Raw genomic sequence first — 22,393 nt, forward strand, 5'->3', positions numbered from 1 at the left:
GGGTATCCTTTTCTCGTCAGAGACATCAAGATAATTTCTGGCTTTGATAGACTGCCTAACCCTTAAGAATCTATCCCAACTCATTGAGTTGGCTTTAACTGGGAACCTCAACTTCAACGCCAGTACATCCGGATCCTAGGGTATCAAAGACAATGCCATGTACATAGATATGCCAAAGACGGTTTTCAGCTTCTCTGAAATTGTTTTAAGGCTGCCTCGAGAGATGAGCATCTCCCGCTGGTTTGTGTGCCGACATCTAAAAAAAAAAAAAAACTATTATGTGCTGTTATAAGTAATCAGATGGCCTCCAGTCTTGGTGGTTGTGGCCAGGGTTGTCCTGCAAAGTATTCTCCTCCACTATAGGTTTGAAACTTAATTAATAGAGAAATTAGAGGTGTAGTTTAATGCACGTTTAGCAAATGTATTAATTATATAAATCAATGGGGTCAAAAGTTTGCCAAGCTTTTCAATTGCTTTTTAAAAGCTGTCCAGCTTTTAACTGGTTGTGTGCTGTATGTGTGTGTGTGTGTGTGAATTCTACTACAAAGGCTCTCATTTCCCTTTCTAGACACTGTAATACTAATAAACTTCAGTGCCATAGCTTACACTTTGTTTCTTATCCATAAGGGACTCAGCTCCTTGAAAGCTGATGTCCTCCTTTGAGTTTTCACCTTCCTGATCTATTGTCTGGCCCTCTTCATCATCATCATCATCATCATCATCTCTTGACAGCTGACTGACTCACTTCCACGATTCTAATTAAAATCCTTTCTGCCTCACTCAACCCTCTGTTTTCCTATGTATGGAAATGGGTTATAAACAGGAGATATTACGTCCCGTTGTCCACTACAAAGGACACTGAATAGTTCAGACTCATATTAAACAATTTGATTATTAGCACCAGAAACATAATATCTGCAAAATATTGATAATTTATCTCTTTTGTTGCCATAAAATGTGGAAGCTGCAATGCCCACCACTTCAAAAAGAAAGTCTGTGCTCTGTTAGCTACAACCCCACTAGAAAGGCCGGGATGTCCTCTTGACAGTACGATAGGATTCAAACAGATTGCATAAATGGTGCTCGACTTAGAGCTCTAAGACTCATGTCCCCCATAGAGGACAAAAATGAATTGCTGAGTCTTAGGAGGTTATTACATAAATAGCTTAGTGATGCAGCGATCAACTGGAAAGTGTATTAAAAAGTAGCCCTTATACCACAGAGCCTTAGCAGGAACGCCTTAACGGGATGCAGAGGTGCTCCAGGTTCATTCATACAAATAACCTTCTTAAATTCCTGATGGGATTACAGGTCCTAATGAGCTGTTGTGACACTTTCTGTTGTTTGGGGAGGGACAAGGGAGGTCAAAGGCCACTTAGCTAAATCTTCATCAGGTCAAGGTTTGATTGCAGGAGTGTGTGCGTGCTAAAGGTGCATCTCAAGAAGTATATCACTGAATACTTTTATGATCAGTACAAAACTATAACAGGCACTGCAAGAACTATTTTATTTTTGACCACTTGATGTTAACGGTTAGCCATATGCGTCACCTTTAATAAAAGTTGTTTTTTTAAAACAAGGTTTTAGATCAAAACAAGGTACAGATATCCACTGCTGGAACTGCTGGTACATCTGTAGCAAGACTATAATGCAATGTGGCAAGGAGAAAGGTCTCCAATATGAAAACACAGGCCACAGCCAGCCAAAAAAGCATCCCAAAAAGAACAGTCGGCACACACACATAACCACCAAATCTAACCATAATACATAACTGGAATTTGATTCACAATACCATAAACACATCTGACAAGCTTTATGAGCCTCACCAATTGAATACGAGGCTAATGCATTGTATTGTGAGGTGTTTCTGTAGTTCTGTCCACCTCTGTATATTAAAGCTCCTTCTGCCAAGCATATTAAACTTAAACAAGCTTCTGAATTCTGGAGACTTATAACTCTGGTCATAAATTTGTAAAACATTGCTTATAGGGGCTCTTCAGCTGTAGTAAATGAGGGCAAGAGCTTTTCCCTACTTGACGACACTCCAATTCTCAAACCACTTTAACAACAAGTGGCGTGTGTGCATGTGTTCCCCATGGCCGTTGCTAAGCATGAAGATGTACAGAAGTTGGTTGCATGTAGCTGGGATTGGCCTGAACAGATTAAACTTGAGGGAGGGAGAGCTAGAACCATTCCCACTTTGCTTTGAGGAAGTCTCTGACTCCATTGTTTTGTCTCTTAACTTCCCGTCTATGTTGAAATTGATTGCATTGTGTTGTGCAGGTTGACTCTGAAGCTTGTTATTGCCCTGCGCTTGCATTTAAGTAAATATTGGACCAGTTTTAAAAGATTAAGTAGAACATCAAGGACTGCCAGAGTTGGGAGAAAACTATATACACTTTCTTCCATAGCAGTCTGACAAACATCAACAGCTACTAACATAGCTGTGCTAATAAGGTCAGCTCGGGACAGTACTGGAACCAGCTGGTCATGTTACTGTTAAAACAATCATGGTGACTGAGTGAGGCTGTTAAAAGGACACACTAACACCATTACTTTTCTTCATCCAAAACACAGACATCATTTAATATTAGATACACTATTAAACAGTTCAACTTTCCATGATATAGACATATTATCGAGTAACAAGTGTATCATTCAAATGTGTTTTTAATAGAGGATATATTATTTATTACATAGTTCAGCAAAAATCTGTTCTTTTCCTATCATTTGTAAAGAATGCAAATTATTGTAATAACTTAATGGCACGCATCATTTTACAAATAAGTCAAGCATCAGTGCACTTGGATATTTTTCACAATAAAAACACAAAGCTACTGCTGAAATAGCAGCAGCTACTGGGCATATGACCACTTTAAAATGTGGACACATGTTCCCAACTTTGAGTCATTTATAGAAGGCTGTGTGACCTGATCAGGACTTTTCATGAGCATCATAATACTGTACATATTTCTTTGCCTGGAGTTCTGAGATTGTGTTTGTTATATCCAGATTGTCAAACGAGTCACAAGTCACGAGTCTCATCTTGCCAAACAATTTAAAAAACTGACAGCATGACACTGACAAGTACGCTTTTTTAATAATTTTTTAAAAAATCTTTCATTTTTCCGGCTGTGTTAGTTTGACTGTCTCTTGTGTATTAGAACTTGATTTTAATAAACAAGCCTTTTTCCAATAAGTTGGATCCATACCACAGGCCACATTGCTGTGGCTCTGACCGGCTTGTTCCTTTCCCCTCAGGGTCCTCAGTTGGCTGAGTGACACAGGAGCTCAGGCATGCCTGAAGATGGGGCCACTGATAAGGCACTGTTAGCTTGAATCCATGGGCCTCTTAATGCCAAATGGGCTGTAATGAATGACCTACTTGGACATCTCCAACTTTGTTTTCCTTTTTCCATATGAGAAGTCAAGGAAGGGTTATTGTTGCAAGCTCCATGCATACTAATCCAAAGAGACAACCAGAGGTTATGTTCAAAAGGACATTACCATCCGATAACATGGCTCGATCTAATCTACCATTACAGCGAAGTTCAGTGTTTGGATCAAATACATTGGCCCAGTGACTCCCGGTGTCATTTTCTTTGTTTGTGTGGTTCAAGAATGTCTGAACCGACAGCAAACACTTAGAGACAAGCATCCTCATATCACAGCCCGGTATCATTGCCAGCTCCACATTCACGAGTTGAGAACCAGATTTAATCTACAGCACCAACAAGCTCACTGCCAAAAACCAGTGTGCAGTCTGCACAAAGTCAGAAGTAAACTCTGCAATTGCAAGTGTGCACACAGCACTCAACACTGAGATCAATATCTATGCACAGAGCAACAATTGGCAGAAACGGAAACTTTCCAAAGTTTAAAAAAAGAATTCCAGTAAGCAACGACAAGGCAAGGCGAGGTAAATAGAAACACAAGAAGTGTTTCTTCTTGACAATGAAAAACTCACAACAGGCATCTTTCTCTCAGATTAACATCCTTGCCTGAGCCAGGGCCATCTGTGTTATGCCAGCAGCCTGGCACAGACACAGAGATGTGGGGGAGATGGGCATAGGAGGAAGAGGAGAGGAGTACAGAGGAATGAGAGAGAGAGGAGGGGTGGAGGGAGAGAGAGAGACAGAAAGAATAAACACAGGACCAGAATAAAATTTCTAGGCAAGAAAGCCATGTGACCAAGGGAAAACAGTGGAAAAGCACAGAGTCATATCTTGGTCTCTGTCTTCCTCACCAGTTCGCCAAGCGAGGCAGAGCTACAGTCAGCTACATGCAACACTGAAGAGTAGACATTCAAAACACTGATTTGAAATGTTCACTCTTTTGGCTGCAATCTTGAAACAAAATTATACCTGTACTTGTACTTGTAGTATGCTGTCAAATGTGACAGAGAAGGTATGGTATGATTGTGGGCAGCTTAGATTCTTGGCTGAAACCCAAACCAGTCCTCACAATAACTCCTTTAATACTGGCAGGTGATTCTCCACTGATAACAGCATGACACACAACATTAAGTATGCTGATAAATGCCAGTGGAGCCATAAAAACCACACGATTGTCTCTTTAAGAAAGTCCATAAAAACATCTCATTCGCTGCACTTAGATAAAGAGTCTGCAGGCCGAGCTTAGTACACCTGCTCAGATTTAGGATGTGTTCAGTTTACACAATAAAGCGACTCCAAACCCAATTTGAAAATTAAATTACTACTACACTGGCTTAGTTTTTACATTGAAGTAGAAAAGTGACAAGAGCTGAAACAACTGGTTAATGAATAAACTGACTTCTTTTTTAAGCCAAAATGCCAAATTGTATTAATTGCAGCCCTTAAAATAATATTTTAATATATTAAATTGTTGTATTTTAAAATCATATTTACTGTTTTTCTTGGTAAAGTAAATCGAATACTTTTGGGTCCTTGATTGATGGTCAGATCAGCAATTAATCAGCAGATTATTCAGATAATATAAATAATCATTGGTTGCAGATCAAAAATTATTTGCATCTAGTTTAGAACTAACTGATCTGCAAAATGTCCATTTCAAATATTTACTGTTTTTCTTGATCGAATAAATCGAATATTTTTGGGTTCTTGAGTGTTGGTCAAAAATTGTGATGGACATTCTTCACAATTTTGTGGCATTTTAAAGATCAGCAATTAATCAAGTAAATAATCAGCAGATTTAGATAAAAATAAAAACTAGTTGCAGCTCAAAAAATGTTTTATATAAAGTTTCAAACTTACTTATCTGCAAAACTTCCCAAAAACATCCCAACTCAGCACAACACTAATGACAGTTTAATACTGAGCTGCTTGTCATTAAAAATGTAGGTAATGTATTTTGAAAGAATTTTTTGTTATATGTTATATTCAGAAACGTCCATGTCCACATTGCGATGCATCTAACAATTGATTTTTTCCCCCCCCTTACCCATATTCACATGACACAGAAAGTTTGGAGGCCAGGCAAGCAACGAGATTATACTAATGTATACAACGTGTGAACATCGGACTGTTGTCCGTAATGCAGGGGACACTGAAAGCGCATAATCTTATCTTATCTTATTATAAACCCAAAGGGAGATACTTTCAATTGAAGTGAACTCAGCTCCCAGAATTAAAAAATCTCTGCGTCCTGTTGCTGCCCTTGTGTCTGGGATGTGGTTCAGAGCTGCAGGCCTGGCTGGTCCACTTGGTGACTGAGGAGGTTTTGGATAGAGATGCACTGATACTGATATTGCATATTGGTCTGATACTAACTCAAATAGCTCGACAGGGTATCGGTTAGAATGGGCTGATCTGGTATCGGGTACCATTATTTAAATAAATAAGAAATCAGTGCATTTATATCTATGTATTTATACATTTTGTTTTATAACGCAAGGATACCAATGTATAGCCTGATGTTGCCTTACACATAAAACAATGACTCCAGTCTCTTCCACACAATGAGGTTTACAGTTTATTAATTAAACACTAATTTTGGACCAGTACCAAGAACTGATTCCAGATGTTGGTAATCAATAATGAGATTGAAAAAGTTTGGTCAGTACATTCCTAGGTTTGTAGGCGGACATCCAAAGAGATGCGATATCACTCAGTTTCAAGTAGGGAGACAGGACACTAATTTCTTTTGTGGCGGACTTCAAACAACTGAGAAGCGGCGGTCCTATTTGCAGTCTAATGTTCACTAAAGGTTGTTGTGTGTTGGGAGGAAGTTGTGTGTGAGCGAGTGCAATAATAAGCTGTTAAACTGTTGTATTGCATACGTTCGAAGTGCGTACATATGTTCCTGCTCATCTGGGGGGAGGGGCTTAGGACAGAGCGGAGGGGGATAGAGCTACAGGAAGAGGGTTTTATTTTCTAATTCTGGTGTTTTTAGGGGGGGCTTTTTTGCCTTTTCCAGAACACTACCTACATTTAACTTCTTAGATGGTGCAACTCACTGGACAGACAATTTTTTTTTTAAAAAGGCAGGATTCATCAACATGAAATCACAAGCAGTTCTGCTCAGTAGAAGAAGGTCCCACATGAGACGTTATTGACTCACACACAATAAAGTCTCAATCAATGGTTCTCATCCGCTCTGTACGTTGATAAACCAGAGAGTCCTCTGATGAAACATATTGATCAGTTCAGCATTTTGTTTAGCCAACCAACAGTTTTTATGTAAGATAGCCAGCGCAAAGCTACAATATGTGAGAGCAACTGGATGAGAACATTATCATAAGGACGGACCTGTTGTAGTATGTTTAACATCAATAATTGAAGTTAATTATTGGCTGTCCACTAGAGGGAGTTTTAATATTTGTCACTAGGGATGAATAAAATACAGTAAATTGCTTCCCACTCCACATCCTTCCATCCGCTGAGTCCACTTGCAGCTCCATGTTGTCAAGTTGAGGGATTGCTCACAACTACTATCAGTCTGCATGACATCATCACCCTAAATGAAGTCATCCTGTGCGTCTCTGTGTATCTTTACTGATTCCCGGCCAACGACATGTTATCTTTAAAGTCCTTACCACTGCTGAGATGTGTCACAGTGTCTTGTGAGGCCCAAGTCCAACAAGACATGTTTAGCTTATTATTTAACGCATCAAAACAGTCTGCGATGCATTCTTACGTCTCTCCGGTTACTGACGCAGCAGGTTTTCAGTACCCTAGGTATAGTATTCATTGAGGCCACAGGACAGCCACACGGCTCCCAGCAGGCTACAGCGCACTTCAGCTGCTTCCTGTCTGCCTACCTCCTGTTGCACAGAGGGAGGGAGGCAGCTCATAACATGCAGACGTACTGCTGGGACGTAGCACACACACACGCGAGTAGTTCCTGCACTTGCCCACTCCTATAGCTGCGCTTACAGTCTTTACATTATCAGCTGGGGAGGAAAAAATAATAATAATAATGAAGCTGTAAAAATGAAGGATGATTGAATGTAAACTGTTGGAAGTAAACCCTTAACCCTTTTAATCTGAATGGTGTAAGAACAAGAAATCACAGGACAGGTTTTCTTTCTTTGAGGGGGCCAGTCATGCTTACTGAAGTCCCCCTTAAGCCTCCTGGGAGAGAGAGGGAGAGGGAGAGAGAAATAATCCCTGCTGCAGTCTCCAAAGGACGGAAATAATTAGTTAATACCTTTGCACAGTCTAAGCTGGTGATTTTCCTGTGTCTGGGTAATGCAAGAGAAGATACACTCTCTTTGTGCATTCATAAAATCTGCTGATTATTATATTTCAGCGGTACGTCCCCTCGTCAGCGGCTAATGCTTATCAATCACTTTTCCTGTGTAAACCATTTAAAATTTAGTGGTAACCCATTTGCAACTTAGCGGACTCCCTCGTGAGACTCTGGCTGATTGACGGCTCCCCCAAGACATCACCATTATACTGTAATGAGATGTGATCCCACACCGATAGAGATTGGGCTTCCTGTGAGAATCAGGCATTCCTCCATAAATATAGATTACTAATTGAAGGGAAAAAATAGTGCATTTCTTGTAAGGAAGAAAAAAATGAAGTATTTTTTTTAAAGGTACATTTATTCTTTTGACAGCGTCTTCCACGCCCATCTGCTACTGTAGTTTGGGAATTAAAGAAAAGTGTGGTATAAGCTTCATTTTCATGTAGATGCTGACTATACTTTAATTACTCTTAAATGACACTATATTTGTGTGTTTGAGAGACTGTAAATATGATGGATAATTTCAGTACTTTACCTGCAACTCGCACCACGCAACCTCCACCCAGGTCTCAGTATCCAGGCCCTTGTAGACCGTCTTGAAGGACCCTCTCCCCAGCTCGATGTCAAATTTGAGAAACCTTCCTCCCGGAGATGTCGAGACTGCTTTCATCTCTGCCTCCTCCTCATTCTCCTCGCTGGCTGCCTTGATGGCATTTTTACCACCATCGTTGCAAGTGACGTTTAATGCATCTCCACCTTTCTCCTTTTCGTCGGCACTGGCACTCTCTGTTGCACTGTCTTTTTGCCCACCTTGACTTTCAGTGCTGGAGCCCTCCTGTATCCCACCACTAGTCCCCCGCGTCCTATCGACTATTGTTCGCAGGTTTATGTTTAGGACCTTACTCCTGTTATCACATTCAGGTGCTTCAAAAGCCTGCTCGTCTGTGTCCGAGAACCACAGACTTCTCCTGATGAATCTCTGATGAACATTCCTCTGATAACTGGAGGAAGGGTCTGCACTGGGGTCGCTCCCACCTCTCACTACTGAGTCCATAAGATTGATATTCCCATCACCCATGGCCTCATGCATATTGACAGCCAGTTCACACTGAGACTTGGGATATTTCAGTCCTTGGTGGGCCTCGGAGTTTGAATTGGCCTCTGGCTCCATGGTGATTTTTCTTTTCTTTTTTAAAGTTCAGTCACTTTGGTTTCCAGGTCATGCGTGCCATGGCTAGACTTCCTAACACGCAGACTGGAGATGAATACCTGCAGTGCCCACTCGGTGACGCAGTTTGGCAGCAGAGGCCCCTAACACAACACTGGGATGGATGGCAGAGACAAGATTTCATCCGATATCAAGAGCTGAAAAAAGAAATGGAGCCAGTTAGTGATAATTTTAAAAAATCCCTAATGTGTAGGATGTAATAAAAGGTGACGCTATCTATTGTTTTTCTTCTTTTTTTAAAACGTGATAGATAATAGAGTTGGAGTTAGTTGGTGTCAATAAAAGCAGGTGGATGAGAAAAGACCAGCCCATGTTAGTTAAAACAAAACGCTGGGGTTTGTTAGCAGAAGCCATCATCGGCCAGGATATCTATTAGCAAGTTAGCGTTAACCTTTTTAAGTTTGGCAATTCAAGAAACTAGCTTAAAATGTGTTTTCATTTTAAATCACCATTCATTCACCACACATTCAAAGCATTTTCACATTTCACAACGGAGATGGGACACGACTCACCTAGTCCAAAAAGCGAAGAGAAATGACCACCGACCACAGAAAAAAAAGACCTACGCTAATAAACTCACGCTAGCAGGAGCAGGTCCAAGGGAGAAACCTGGCTAACGCTAGCCGCTTGCCCACGACAAAAAGGTGGACTTTAAAAACGCCCTATCTGCATATTATCCTCATTTTTCACCGACTGGAGCTTACCAAAACGACAGAGAACAAAAATCAGGTTTAACTCCGTCTTTTTTTAACTGAACACATCATTTTTTTTAATTTTTTAAATGACGAATGTGCTGTATTTATCTCCTTTCAAGTCCTCGCATCCCTCTCTCCTCCTCGGCTGCAGACACAGCAGCTCGATGCTGAGTCTCTCTCCACTGTTTCTTCGAGGCTGCTGCTGAATGCGGAGCATGTAGTTGGCGACCACTCGGGCCGGTTTACGACAAGGAGAGGGGGGGATTTTTAGTTTTCCTGTCCTCACCCTCGCCAATTAATTCAGGGGGACAAGTGTTACCGCTTGTCACCGTCTCTCCCCATTATGGTTAAAACACCGGTGAGGCTCAGAAATGTGTTTCCCATTCAGCTCGCTTGGATCCACGCCCCTGGTAACGACTGGAGCGGCCGTCCAATCACACTGCACGCTGGGAGTCCACGAAGAGCCTACTCATACTGCTGTAGTGCTCAACAGCAAGAGTGACACTTAGCTGACATCAAAAGAGCAACAAAGACGATTTAGGATCAAAGCAAGTGAATTCAAAAATTGTTAAAATTATTCCTTGTAACATTTATTGTGTCAGTAAAATGTATTTCACGCCCTTCTCAGACTCATCCAATCACTCAAACATAGTTCAGCAACCTGCCTTACAACAGGATTTTCTAAGAAAAGACTTGTTCTGGTACCATAATAGAAAAAACTGCATGTATTGCTATCAAATCAAGTCTCAACCCCTTTTTCCTCCACAACAGGACAGCTCAGTTTCTCTCTGCAGCCTGCAGCTGAGGTGCAGTAGCCCACGCATGGGATAATGATGAGCAGCAGCAGCAGCAACAGGGGAAGTGGGGCTGAGGTAAGATATTTGAGACCATTTTTATATGAGAAACAGGTCAGTCCTGTATTGTGTCATACTAGGCTGTATAGGTGACCGTTTTTTGAAGAAAAAATAGATTGGTATTATAAGTTGTGGTTTGCACAATGTATAGAAGCAAGAGGAACCTCAAGAGTTGAAGCCTGGATGCATTATTTATTCATTTATTTACTTTGGCTACCATGGGGTTTTAATTCTTGCTTTCTCGCAAACAATAGAGAGCAGTGGAGAATGAATATAAAGTCATACATAGGGGATAATCAAACCACTGAGAAATCCAACAGGTGCCAATTAAGTGCTCGGAGATGGACACGTCCGACAACAATGACAACCTGGAAAATATAATGGAAATGAATACAGCAGCCATGCTGCAATGCCAGCATTATTTAGATTACAATCTAAATCTTTTTGTTGGGACTAGGTCAAAGAGGTGTTGCTTCACCGGCTAGAGCCATAATTTCTGGTGTTGTTGCAATTTATTTTAAGGTGTTCATGTTAAAGTATCCGCCCTTCTTTTTGCATGTGTATTCAATTACATCATCTATATGAGAGAAGCCAAGAAAAGAAAGTCCATACAGATGGATAGATTGCATATCCACACCGAAACAGGTCAACAAAAGAAAGTGTTTTGAAATCCACATGTCTGTTACAGGCATGCTGGGTCAGATGACGGTCTGGTTCAGTTGAGGAGTAAAGTACCGTTCGCACCTCAGTGACCTTATAAATAATGAATGCTCTCCTTTGTTTCCACTTCACTGGCCAAAATGTCCACACATATACATGCACACACAGTTTTACTTTTACATAATGTCAGCCTACATCGTGCCACAGCTTGATTGTTGCAGGAGTGTTAATTGTGTTTTATGTGGTGAATGAAGTTGCCATTTGACAAGTAATTACTATGTATGGTAGAGCTGCATCTAGTTTTACAGGGATAGGAAATGGGCCTCACTGTGTCATCTATATGGTCACTGTCTTGATAGCAGTGTTTAATTTCGGATAGATGTGTGTGTCTGTGTGTTTGAGGAAGAAGAGAGGAGAGAGAGAGAGAGAGAGAGAGAGAGAGAGAGAGAGAGAGAGAGAGAGAGAGAGAGAGAGAGAGAGAGAGAGAGAGAGAGAGAGAGAGAGAGAGAGAGACGAGAGAGAGAGAGAGAGAGAGAGAGAGAGAGAGAGAGAGAGAGAGAGACAGACCCTGGCAGCCAGATATACTTCCTTATGACTGTCAGAGCTCAGCCAGCAGATGCAAAATGTAATACCCTTACGCTCAATAAAATGAGCAATTGGTGTCATTTGTAATGTGTCTCTCAACACAGTGAGTCAACTAGAATGGAATCAATCTGTGGTTGTTTTATGGAGTGAAGATCCTGCGTGCAGACTTTCCACAGGCTTTTAATATCTCTGCCTTTGTTATACTGAAATCTGAAACCAATCTGATGACCGGTCTGATTGCAGTACAGCACTAGCACATGCTTGAGCATGTCTTTTCTTCTTTCTTGATAATCAGTACCCTTTACTTTGCAACTTTCTCTGGAATGAGAGTGTTTCATTTTCTGAGTGCCATAGCGGTACGGGAGCGTGGTCTGAAACAGCCATGTTTGCTTTGCACTGTGTGAGGCTGTAAAACTAAAAGCCCTACAGAGAATCATGGAAATTAGATTTACAGTTGGGTCGATCCTCATCTGGAGGAGGGCCAGAGTTTGAGGTGAGTGAGAGAGAGAGGCTGCTGATTGGACATGATGGATGGAAAGCAGAGAAGTGCTGATGTATGAGAAAAAAAACAAAAGGAAGGGGAACGCACACCCATGCAGTTACAGATGTGAGTTCATTTGCTTTTTCGACATGCTGCTGAACAACAGCAAGTCCAGTGAAGTTAATAATAAATGCATCTCTCACTACGTCTTAAATGGTGTCTTCCATTGTTGCTGCAAAGAGCTTTCTAAATGTCAGATATAGAGCGTGGTGGTACTGTAACTGTCATGCAGGTATTTAGCTTAACTGTAATGAGTGAGTATGATGATGTGGGAAAAGAGTAAAATCTTAAGATGAGGTGTGCAAGTTGAATGAGTTCATTCTTTTGCTTGGAAGTCAGCCAAATCTTTACTTTGCTTTACGCAGTGAAAAAGTGCTCCCACTCCCAACTGCTGTAATGGTTCATGTAAGTTTAAGGTTTGGGTTGAATCTCAGGAATTCAAAAATCACAGACTGTAGCTCTGCCATTCTTGATTTTTATAAAAATCCAAATAGATGAACTGTGATAAACTAACTCCAAGTAGCTGTGGGGCAGGCATTGGATAGTTACATATGGTGGTACACATCTTTATTCATGGTGGTGGTGGTGTATCTGTGGATGAAAGTCGGCAGTATTTTATTTGTTTTAAAGCACTGCGTGAATTGGCATCAGTTTAAATGTATTTTACCTCCAGGCCCCTTTGTTTTTCTGCAACATTGCTCCTCACTATTGCACAGTTCAGGTAAAACTTAAAAGCGGGGGCAACAGTTGAATGTTCAGTTGGTTTCAAGACAATCTGAATCAACACTTGCATCTCTGATGTTTGTCAGGGATCCAAAACAGTGTGCAACAGTGTATTTTAAATTGTTGGACCCACACTGGAGAAAAAAATCACACAATACACATAGAATGTATTTATTGTGTCTATGATTGGCCATTTCATTCATTTATTATTTATTCACCAAGCCATTCAAATTATTTAAATGCATCATAAAGAGTCTCCCCAGACATGTATTATGAAATAAATACATGCAAATACAATACTTATGCTTGGAATAATAATTTGTATGATATGGTTTTTCCAAAAAAAGTACATTTAATCCTTAAAATGACATAGACTCCTCTCTCATCGAAAAATCCAGAATCAATCAATATTCTCAGTGTAGGTGCACTGGAGGCTCCAGGTTTCCACATCACAAGTGCGAGAGTTGAATATTGGACCACGATTAGCCTCCAAACTAGATTGAATGTCACAAAATATGCTCAGTGGCACACCCCTAGAAATCAGATTTTCAAGGATCAAAGAGAAACTTTCCACTTTCAGTAGATGCATGTGAAAACAGCCTTCCAGTGTCAAATGCAACCCATGCATCATTCTGCACAGTGAAGATCAACCATCTAACTGATGCAACAATAAACAACACACATTTTTGAGTAAAGGGGGACTTTAACTTCTCAGTGTAGCATTTTGGTCTACATGAATCATTTAAAAAGTCCTTCATTTATAAGTTAGTTGACAATCTTATTTCCTTTGGACCATTTCTCTTATCAACATACTGCAATATTAATAACACCTAATCTAATTCTGCAGAAAGCAGGATATGTTAAATATTATTTCATGAATCTATCTGATATTCCACTGTGACACACACATAACTGAGAGTTAAAACAGATTCAAACAATAAAAAAAAAATCTCTTACTGTTTTCCCTCCCTTTCCCCCCAAAGTTTCTCCCCTGAGTCTGTTTCAGACAAGGAATGCAGCTTGAATAATTCATAACAAAAATAAGCAGTAAAACTTAGAACCAGTACAGTACAGAACTATGAACCTAATGAGAACTATCCGTTTTAGATTGTGCAAAATAACAATGGATCTGTAATGGTTGGTTGACTGACAAGCATTCTGTTTCTCAAATAGGAAAACACAAGTCAGTGCAAATACAGTATGCAAATTAGGCCTGTCTTCCGTGTTTTTCTATTTTAAGTGATATCCAAATGAGAGCCTGGATCAAATGCATCTGGTAATTTTGTTTGCATATGCAGCATGTTTTACATTCCCCACCCCCTTACAATATGATATACCATGGCCTATATACACTATCTTTGGGTTCTACATGTCTCCTCAGCTGTGATTAGTTATCGTATGTTCTCAGCCATGTGATATGAATAGACATGAGGATTAATCCTGACAAAAAAAATGGAGTAGGTGGCCTCTCGTCTTGTCCTTGTGTACACATTACTAAAGTATAGTCAATACATAATAGGGGTTCTTCATGTTTGTAGGTGAATAGTGGAGAATTCATCTGCTGTGTTTTTTAGACTTACTGAGTGCATGTTTCCAACCTGTGATCTCACAATAAGTATTGTCTCACTGTGTCTGTTGACTTGGGGATAAAGGGCTGTCTTTGAAAAGCTGGATGTGTCAGTGTGTGAGAGCCGAATGGCTGACCCTGACATGTCATGATAGTGTGCCATTCGTGGCGTTTGGCATAAATCGCAGTCACAAGGACACTACACCGCGCCGTGTTGTATTTCCCGTGGAGTGTAGGTAAACAGGTTTTCAAGAACTGTTTAATTCCTTGTTGTGAGTCGTACCACAGATCATTATGGCTCAGAGTGACAATGATTTTGAGAAAGCCCAAGGAGACACTTTTGGAAGGATGTCTACAGTGTTCACACGGAGCTATGCCATTTAAAAAATATAAACTGATACGTACACTGTCAGGTGGAGAGCTTGAGAATTAATCATGGCTTAGTGGTTATCCCAGGACTGAAAGAAAATTTTAAATAAGTACTGCAGTCAGAGTACAAGCTCTTCTCCAACCCCCTCGACCACACCCACTGCTCAGTTTGTACTTCCCCTTCATACATCAACATAACCATGCCAGCTGATTGCTGTGAATCTCTTAAATACATTATAATTCAGCTGTATCCTACCCTGTAGCAAATTAGAGGGTGCAACTTTTTCTTTTCTCTCCCCTTGTTTCTATCCCTGGAGCAGAGGAGAGACAGTTCGTACCAGCTCTGTGGTTTGGTTAATCTCTGACAAGCTATGCTCTCTGCAGCTGCAGGGGTGTATTGTGCAGTAAAAAAAGGGAAGGCTTCAGCGCTGAGGAAGAAACTCCTGATTATTTCATGTTCGCAAAGTGTACGAGAGTGCAGGTTTTGGCCTTGACATGACGAAATCTTCAGCGATGGTGCTCAGGTGTTGCCAAACATCGCTGAACAGTGAGATCCAAGTGGATGTTCACAGCAACAGTGCTCCAAAGGAAGGTGTATTTTCATCATTTTAAAAGAGAATGATTTCTTATTGATCAGAAAATGGCATGTTTATCCAGCACCTGTTGGCGCAGTTCATGTTTTTCTCTTTACGGTACAGAGTCCACTGGGATGGAGTGGACATACTCACAACCTAGCTAATCTTGTGTTACATAATCAACTACACAAGAATCAATAGAACATAGAATCCAATGTAAAACTGAGATTAAACTTTTGGGTATCACCTGTTGATCACTGATATGGTTTATAGCTTAAATTAATCTCCTCCCTAAGACTCTGCTATACAATATATGCAATATAATAAATGCACTACAGTGTTTAAGTGCATTTTTGTCGCTGCTCATTTGATATATATAGAAAAAATATTGGTACTCAGAAAAACAGCCTGTCTCAAAAAGCAGGATTAATGAAGTAAACTGCTTACGTAAAAAAGAGCTGTTCTGGGTTTTAGTCAGTGCAGTTATCCAGCTAACTCTGTAATCCTGCTCTGAGAGACAGCAATATGAGCATGACATGACATGATCACACTGTCACTCGCTACCAGTCTGTTTACAAGCACAGGATGGACAGTCAGACGCTGTGATTTGATTACAAAATGTGAAACAGTGTGTTAAGAGTGCAGCTGAGTGAACTTTGACATTGGCAAAGATAAAGGAAAATGGCATACTTAATGTGACCATTTGAAACCATATTGTAGCTACTGTATGTAGTGGCCTTGAACGCTGTGCATGCTGACTTGTTCATGTTCACCATGTTTTAATGGGTATGTTATCAGTGTGTCAGTATAGCTTTGCTACTAATGGGTCTGTTCTCAAAGGTCACTCTTCTGTAATGGCTGCTTGATGTGCTAATTAGGTCAGAATGTTAACCAGATCCTCACCAGCATTGCACAGGAAGCACTAAATTACTGCTAGCCTCATCAACATGCTGCCTTGTTGCTCTAGTGGGACAACAAAATACAGCACAGAGCATGTCTTTCAGATGACTTCCGAGCATTCTTCTTTCAGGCGTTATCTCAAAGCTATAAACATTATCTCTGTGCCAATTACTTTCCCCCTCCTCATGTCTTCTTTCCCCCTCCAGGCCTCCCATCCAGATGTTTGGCCCAACAGCCCTGCGCCTCTAAATATGAACCATTATGCCAACAAGAAGAGTGCAGCTGAGAGCATGCTGGATGTGGCTCTACTCATGGCCAACGACTCCCAGCTAAAGGCTGTGCTGGAGCAGGGGCCAAACATCTCCTTTTACACCCCCATCATCACCCTAATCAGCATCTCCCTCTGTCTGCAGGTCACAGTGGGTGTTCTGCTTATCTTCATAGGTGAGAAAATAAACAATCCCTTTTGGTGCACTAGAGGTGTCTGTGTTGTCTCTCAACCTTCCCTTGCCCTTTGTGTTTCATCCTCTCCATCCTGTCCCTCAGGAAGATTGAAGCTTACCATATGCCACCTTTTGCTCTACAATACACCCCCACACCCACCAATGTCAAGTCCACTGACTCCTGACACACAATTCATTACCAGCTGGACTCTAGCTGTAACCATGGCAACCAGGCCTGACACCAGGTCAGAGTTCACCAAGGTTTTAGTGCTGCTGTCAGCACTCGTGAGTCAAGAGGCAGAGGTTAGGTCCTTTTTTGTCTACTGTGTATGTGCGTAAAGGTGTCAATATGTGTCAATGCACATGTCCATGCATGTCTTGGAGTATATAGACAAGGGCCAATAAGACAATCAGGCAATCAGGCTTTAAACACCTAGTGATTTTGAGGATGTCTAAATTTGACAGACACATCTGGGGAGATTGACAAACAGGTCCATTGAGATGAGAAGATGAAATGTAAGACTGCAAGTTAGACTGCAGTTTATTTTTCTAACGGACTGAACAGCAGGTCAGTGAACTGTAGCCAGACTACACTGACCCATGTCAGCTCTAACAGGAGTAAATAAAGGAAAGTAAGACAGCATCAAAAACACACAACTACCCGGTATATATTACTACTACTGCTGCTACTACTGCTACTACTACTACTACTACTACTACTACTACTACTATAATAATAATAATCCAAAAATAGCCAATTATGAAAAAAATATTCTAGCGTATATGCCTATGAACATATGGTTTAGTTTCCTTCTTGCTTAAAACTCCCTTTTAATATTTTTCTACAAATCTAGAACAGATTATAATTTCTCTGTGTGAAAAAAATCACAATAATTGTTATTAATCATCATTATTACGATTAATCATAATTAACTGTGAGGAAACATTTGAGCATTGCATTTTAAAGGATCTCAACTCTGGTTTAGAGTATTCAGTAAAACATTATTTAGAAACACATTTTGTGCTTTCTGCTGGGCCTGTGTTTGTGAAATAAGTAATCCCATTATTGGGTATGCTATCTATCAACCACCAAATTCAAATGTTTATGAATTTATGTTCTTCATATTGTTCACACAGAACGGTAACCCTACAATTTAATGGGTGATTTTAGCATCAGTATTATCAATAGCAAGGATAATAACAAAATCGCAGATTCTTTTGATACGTTACACTCTCATTCTTACCGTCCTTTGATTAAAACTCCCAACTGAGTGACTGAGCAAACAGCCACACTGAATGATAACTTTTATGTTTTAAATATAACTTTGAAGTCTGGAGTCTTTTATATGGATGTTGCTGATCATTAGCAGATCTTTTGTCAAAATTGTAAACAAAAATCTTCCAATGCCCCAATCTCACTAACCCTAACCCAAATATGAATTTTCATTTTTAATGAAACAAATGTAACATATTTCCAACAAATGATTGCTCCACATCAAAGGGCTCAAAAGGCTTTCAACTCTTTTTTCTGATATCACCTCCTGATGTTACAATGAGTCATTTCCTCTTACACATGTTTCCTCTAAACCCCTCAGTAGATCAGCTAATCCCTGGATAAATTCTGCTATAGTGACGTCTAAAAACTAAATACAGATTTTACAAACAAATATCTAGAGTCGTACTCCATTTAGTTTTGCTCAATTTAAAAAATGCAGACACAAATTCAATCATATCATCAAAAGATCTGAAAAACACTATGTTAACACCTTATCTGAGGCAAACCATTAAATTTATGATTAACAAAAACAAAAAAATCAACAAAACTACCATTAGAATTTAATACAATTTATGTTTTCACAATTGAGCCTCAAAAATAGTCCATAAATTCAATAATTTCTTTTCTGAAATAGACAACTTGCTTTTAGGATGCCATCTAGAAAAAGTTTGAAAGAATTTTCCTGTACTAGAATATTTTACAATTTCTTTGATTACAGAAGCTGGGGTCCAGAAGGTCATATAATCTAAAAGATGTATCTCCTGTTTTCGACAATATCCCAGGTGGCCTATCTAATTAGTTCAGGATCTAATACTTAAGCCTTTAACTGACTTCTTAATCTGTCCTTACAAAAAGGTGTTGAATTAAAAATAGCAAAAATCATTCCAGTATATAAAGATCATGACCCAGCTATTTCAATTCCACCTGTAATAGCAAAGTGCTTAAATAATTCATAACAAAGATTGTTGAATCATCTGGATAGACATCAAATTGTATATACACATCAATATGGGTTTATCTTGTATCTCTCTTATCGTGTTAATTAAATCTATAAAGCTCGAGGTAGAAAGGAAAATACTACCGAAATCTTCTTAGACTTAACTTGGAGTTAAAAAATATGCATTTCTCTGGTTTTCAAGTTACCTTAAAGACAAAAAACCTGTCCCTTATAATGTTATTCATTATTTTTATGATGTACTTCAAAGATCGGTCTTTAGGCCATTTTATTTTTAATTTGTACTCATGATTTTTGTAATGTTTCTAACCAATTGTCCAAAGTACTATTTGCTGATTATATTATATTTTTGTATTCACATAAAGACCCCAACAAAATAACTTAAATATTAAATAAAGAACTCATTATAAACTCAAATTAAGGTAAGTGATTGGTTTAACAAATTATCTCTCAATATGAAGAAAACATGTTTTGTTCTTGTTGGTATTCAGCCAGGGAATGATGACCTGTGTACTATTATTATAATACTATTATTGATAAAAACCTACATGATTTCAAGGGTGTACAGTTTGATGAGCTAATTCTGGTTACAATAAAACAGCACAGTCACTACTAAAATTGCAAAAAGTGTTGAAATTTCGGGAAGAGTTTTACCTATGACAAATGCTGAGTTTGTGACTTTTATACTTATCTCTGGTTTACCTATTTATGTATTACTGTAACTCAGTCTGGGCGTGTATTCATCCAACTAAACTTGTCACTACTTTTCTTCTCTAGAAACAAGCATGAAGACTAAGAGTCATCAACTGTGTGTACATAAAACTCAGTCATCATGTATGCATGTCTGCTATTGTGTGCAATCTTACCTTTTGTTTTTTCTCTCTCTTTCCCATCATTTTAATTTGCTTTTTTCCTTTTCTAATTGAGTGCCTGGGTAAAGCCCCTTTGAGGGTTTTTTTTTTTACCTCTCCATCACATTTTTCTATTATTGCTGTATTGGTTACTTTGTATTTTTTGTGTACATGTGTAAATAAATTAAAATCAAGTATCATGTGTCTGAAAGAAGGTCAGTCAGCACGTGATGGTAATCGCACATTCATGAATGCCTGCTCCCTTCGACCCCCTCCAACCAACAAATCGTTTGACTCCACCAGCCCCCCCAAACAACGCCCCTTGTCTCCACCAGAATATCAAACACATCTCATTCCTGTCGCTCTTTTCATTCTTCCTCCTTCTTCATTTTCTTTGAATATTCTGCACCCCGCTGCCCTCTCTTCCCCTGTTCCCACCTCCCACTCCTGTGGATCCAGCTCTGTCTAATGGAGCCAGTGGTGCATGATGTGAGTGGCCTACATACCACCCCCAACACACACAAAACCCCAGTCCACCCCACCCTATGCAGATCAGACACACACACAGCCAGGCGGGGTCCTTACACCATTTAACCTTTGGTAATCTCCCACAAATACACACATACATGCACGTACACATAACATGTGCCTGTGGAGTCACTGCTACTGTGTACTAACCCTAGACACTCAAATGCTTCCTGGATCACACCTTAATTATTTATAGGCCTGTCCTTGTGATGATGATGATGATGATGATGATGATGATGATGATGATGATGATGATGATGATGATGATAAAGATGCTGATTAATTGTTTTTGCATCATTTGTTTAGATAAAGGTGTTTTTAAAAAGCACAAATGGAATGACTGTATTATATAGAAAAATAAAAACTTCCCTTGATCAGTTGTCACTCTTCCCTGAAATGCTCTTTTATTCAGATGCTTGTTATCTTTGCCCGACTTAGATGATTGAACCCACAATGAGGTTAATGCCTAAAAAAAGTTAAGTACTGGGATGTTTAGTAGAAAATAAAGACAGTGTTTGTGCCTGTTTTTAAAGACACCACAGGTATAAAGGCGATGAAACTTTCTTTCATTAATTATAATCAAAACAATCAACATTGATGCTATGCACATTTCTGAAATTATATTCTTATTGTATGACAGCTATATACTGGAGGCACTAACCTATAGGTTAGGTAAATAAACCAAAATCAAATAATAAACCAAAACTTTATTTTAAATCCTTCTTTTTCCTTTCTTTTGAGCTCATTAAAATTCCAATTGTACAGAATTATTAAAATTGTAACCCCCTCATTTTCCAACTGAATATGCTATGCATGAATATGCTAAAACGTTATACACAGGAAAAAACATGTATAGTACATTACCTTAGTTGGTATCATTATTTATGTTCAGGGTCAATCAGACTCTAGAGAACTATCTGTTTGATCTTATGAACACATTTATATAAAACCCCAATAACAGAAATTCAAACAGATTTATCTGCGATTTGCGAGAGGTAGTACTGTATAAATACTACTGCCAACACCAATTACAGAGCATATGAAAATCCATTGTGTTTTGCAACTGGGGTCTCTAATTAAACATGTCATCAGTTCAAAATCATGCTTAGAAGCAATTCCCATCTAAATCAAACCATGTTGCACAACTCTTTTCCAGGACACTGTGCTTTATTCACGAAATGCTTTCAGGTACCTTGCCCCCATCATGATGATTGATGAAAGCAAAATAGCTGAAAGCATTTTCTGAATAAAGCATGGAAGATCACACTGGTAAAGTACCTCACTGTGTGTGCATTCTCAAAGCAGAAAGTTATAAGGAATTCAGAAAAGTCATGAAGTATCAAGATGATAACACAATATAAAGTATGTTTTGTTGGGCTGTAAATGTAAGTTGTTTCCAATTTACAATGATTAAGGACAAAATCATAATTCATAATTCATCACTTTCTATTTTTCTCTCATTAATCGTGAATGGTTTCAATACGATCGAATGATTTGTTTGGCTCCACTAAGTGTTCTGTAAAAATTAAATCATATTACTCCCTTAACCTCATATGCCCTACTCTGCATTTTTGTTGGATCACTCATTGTCATGTGAGCTTTCCAGAATTATTTGTACATGGATTTATAGTTGACGGAAAATCTGTGTCATAATGAGTTGGCTTGAGTCCCAGAATAAAGTAGATTGCCTATGTTTGATTAGACATTCATTGAGTGTGTGTTTGTGTTTTGTTAAATTGTGCTTCCTGGTTTTGTGCACACAGTTCGATGGAACCTGAATGATGAGCTAAAGCATCGGAGGCTTAACATGATGGAAAACTTGGCCACAAGCCTGGTTTTTATCATTGTGGTGGTCAATGTCTTCATCACAGCATTTGGAGTCCACAGTCCGAAGCGCAGCGACTGACCAAGAACACACAAAGGTATTCTTTCTATTTTTGCAAGTCAC

At 39.3% G+C, this 22,393-nt stretch overlaps 2 protein-coding genes across 2 annotated transcripts in view; one reads left to right on the plus strand and one right to left on the minus strand.

The window, feature by feature from the left end:
- The window catches only part of LOC133987472 (serine/threonine-protein kinase WNK2), a 46,434-nt gene extending 37,311 nt beyond the window's left edge, over positions 1 to 9,123 (minus strand). Inside the window, 1 exon segment of the mRNA XM_062426857.1 lies at positions 8,231 to 9,123. Coding sequence (XP_062282841.1) covers positions 8,231 to 8,866 — 636 coding nt within the window. The 5' untranslated portion in view covers positions 8,867 to 9,123.
- Positions 9,124 to 10,451: 1,328 nt separating this feature from the next.
- Positions 10,452 to 22,351, plus strand: LOC133987672 (ninjurin-1-like). Its single transcript, XM_062427116.1, has 3 exons — positions 10,452 to 10,490; positions 16,599 to 16,836; positions 22,209 to 22,351. Exons 1-3 carry the CDS (start codon positions 10,452 to 10,454, stop codon positions 22,349 to 22,351), a joined length of 420 nt encoding a protein of 139 aa, XP_062283100.1.
- The last annotated feature ends 42 nt before the right edge of the window (positions 22,352 to 22,393 follow it).

Source organism: Scomber scombrus, chromosome 10 (genome assembly GCF_963691925.1).
Source record: "Scomber scombrus chromosome 10, fScoSco1.1, whole genome shotgun sequence".
Classification (NCBI taxonomy): domain Eukaryota; kingdom Metazoa; phylum Chordata; class Actinopteri; order Scombriformes; family Scombridae; genus Scomber; species Scomber scombrus.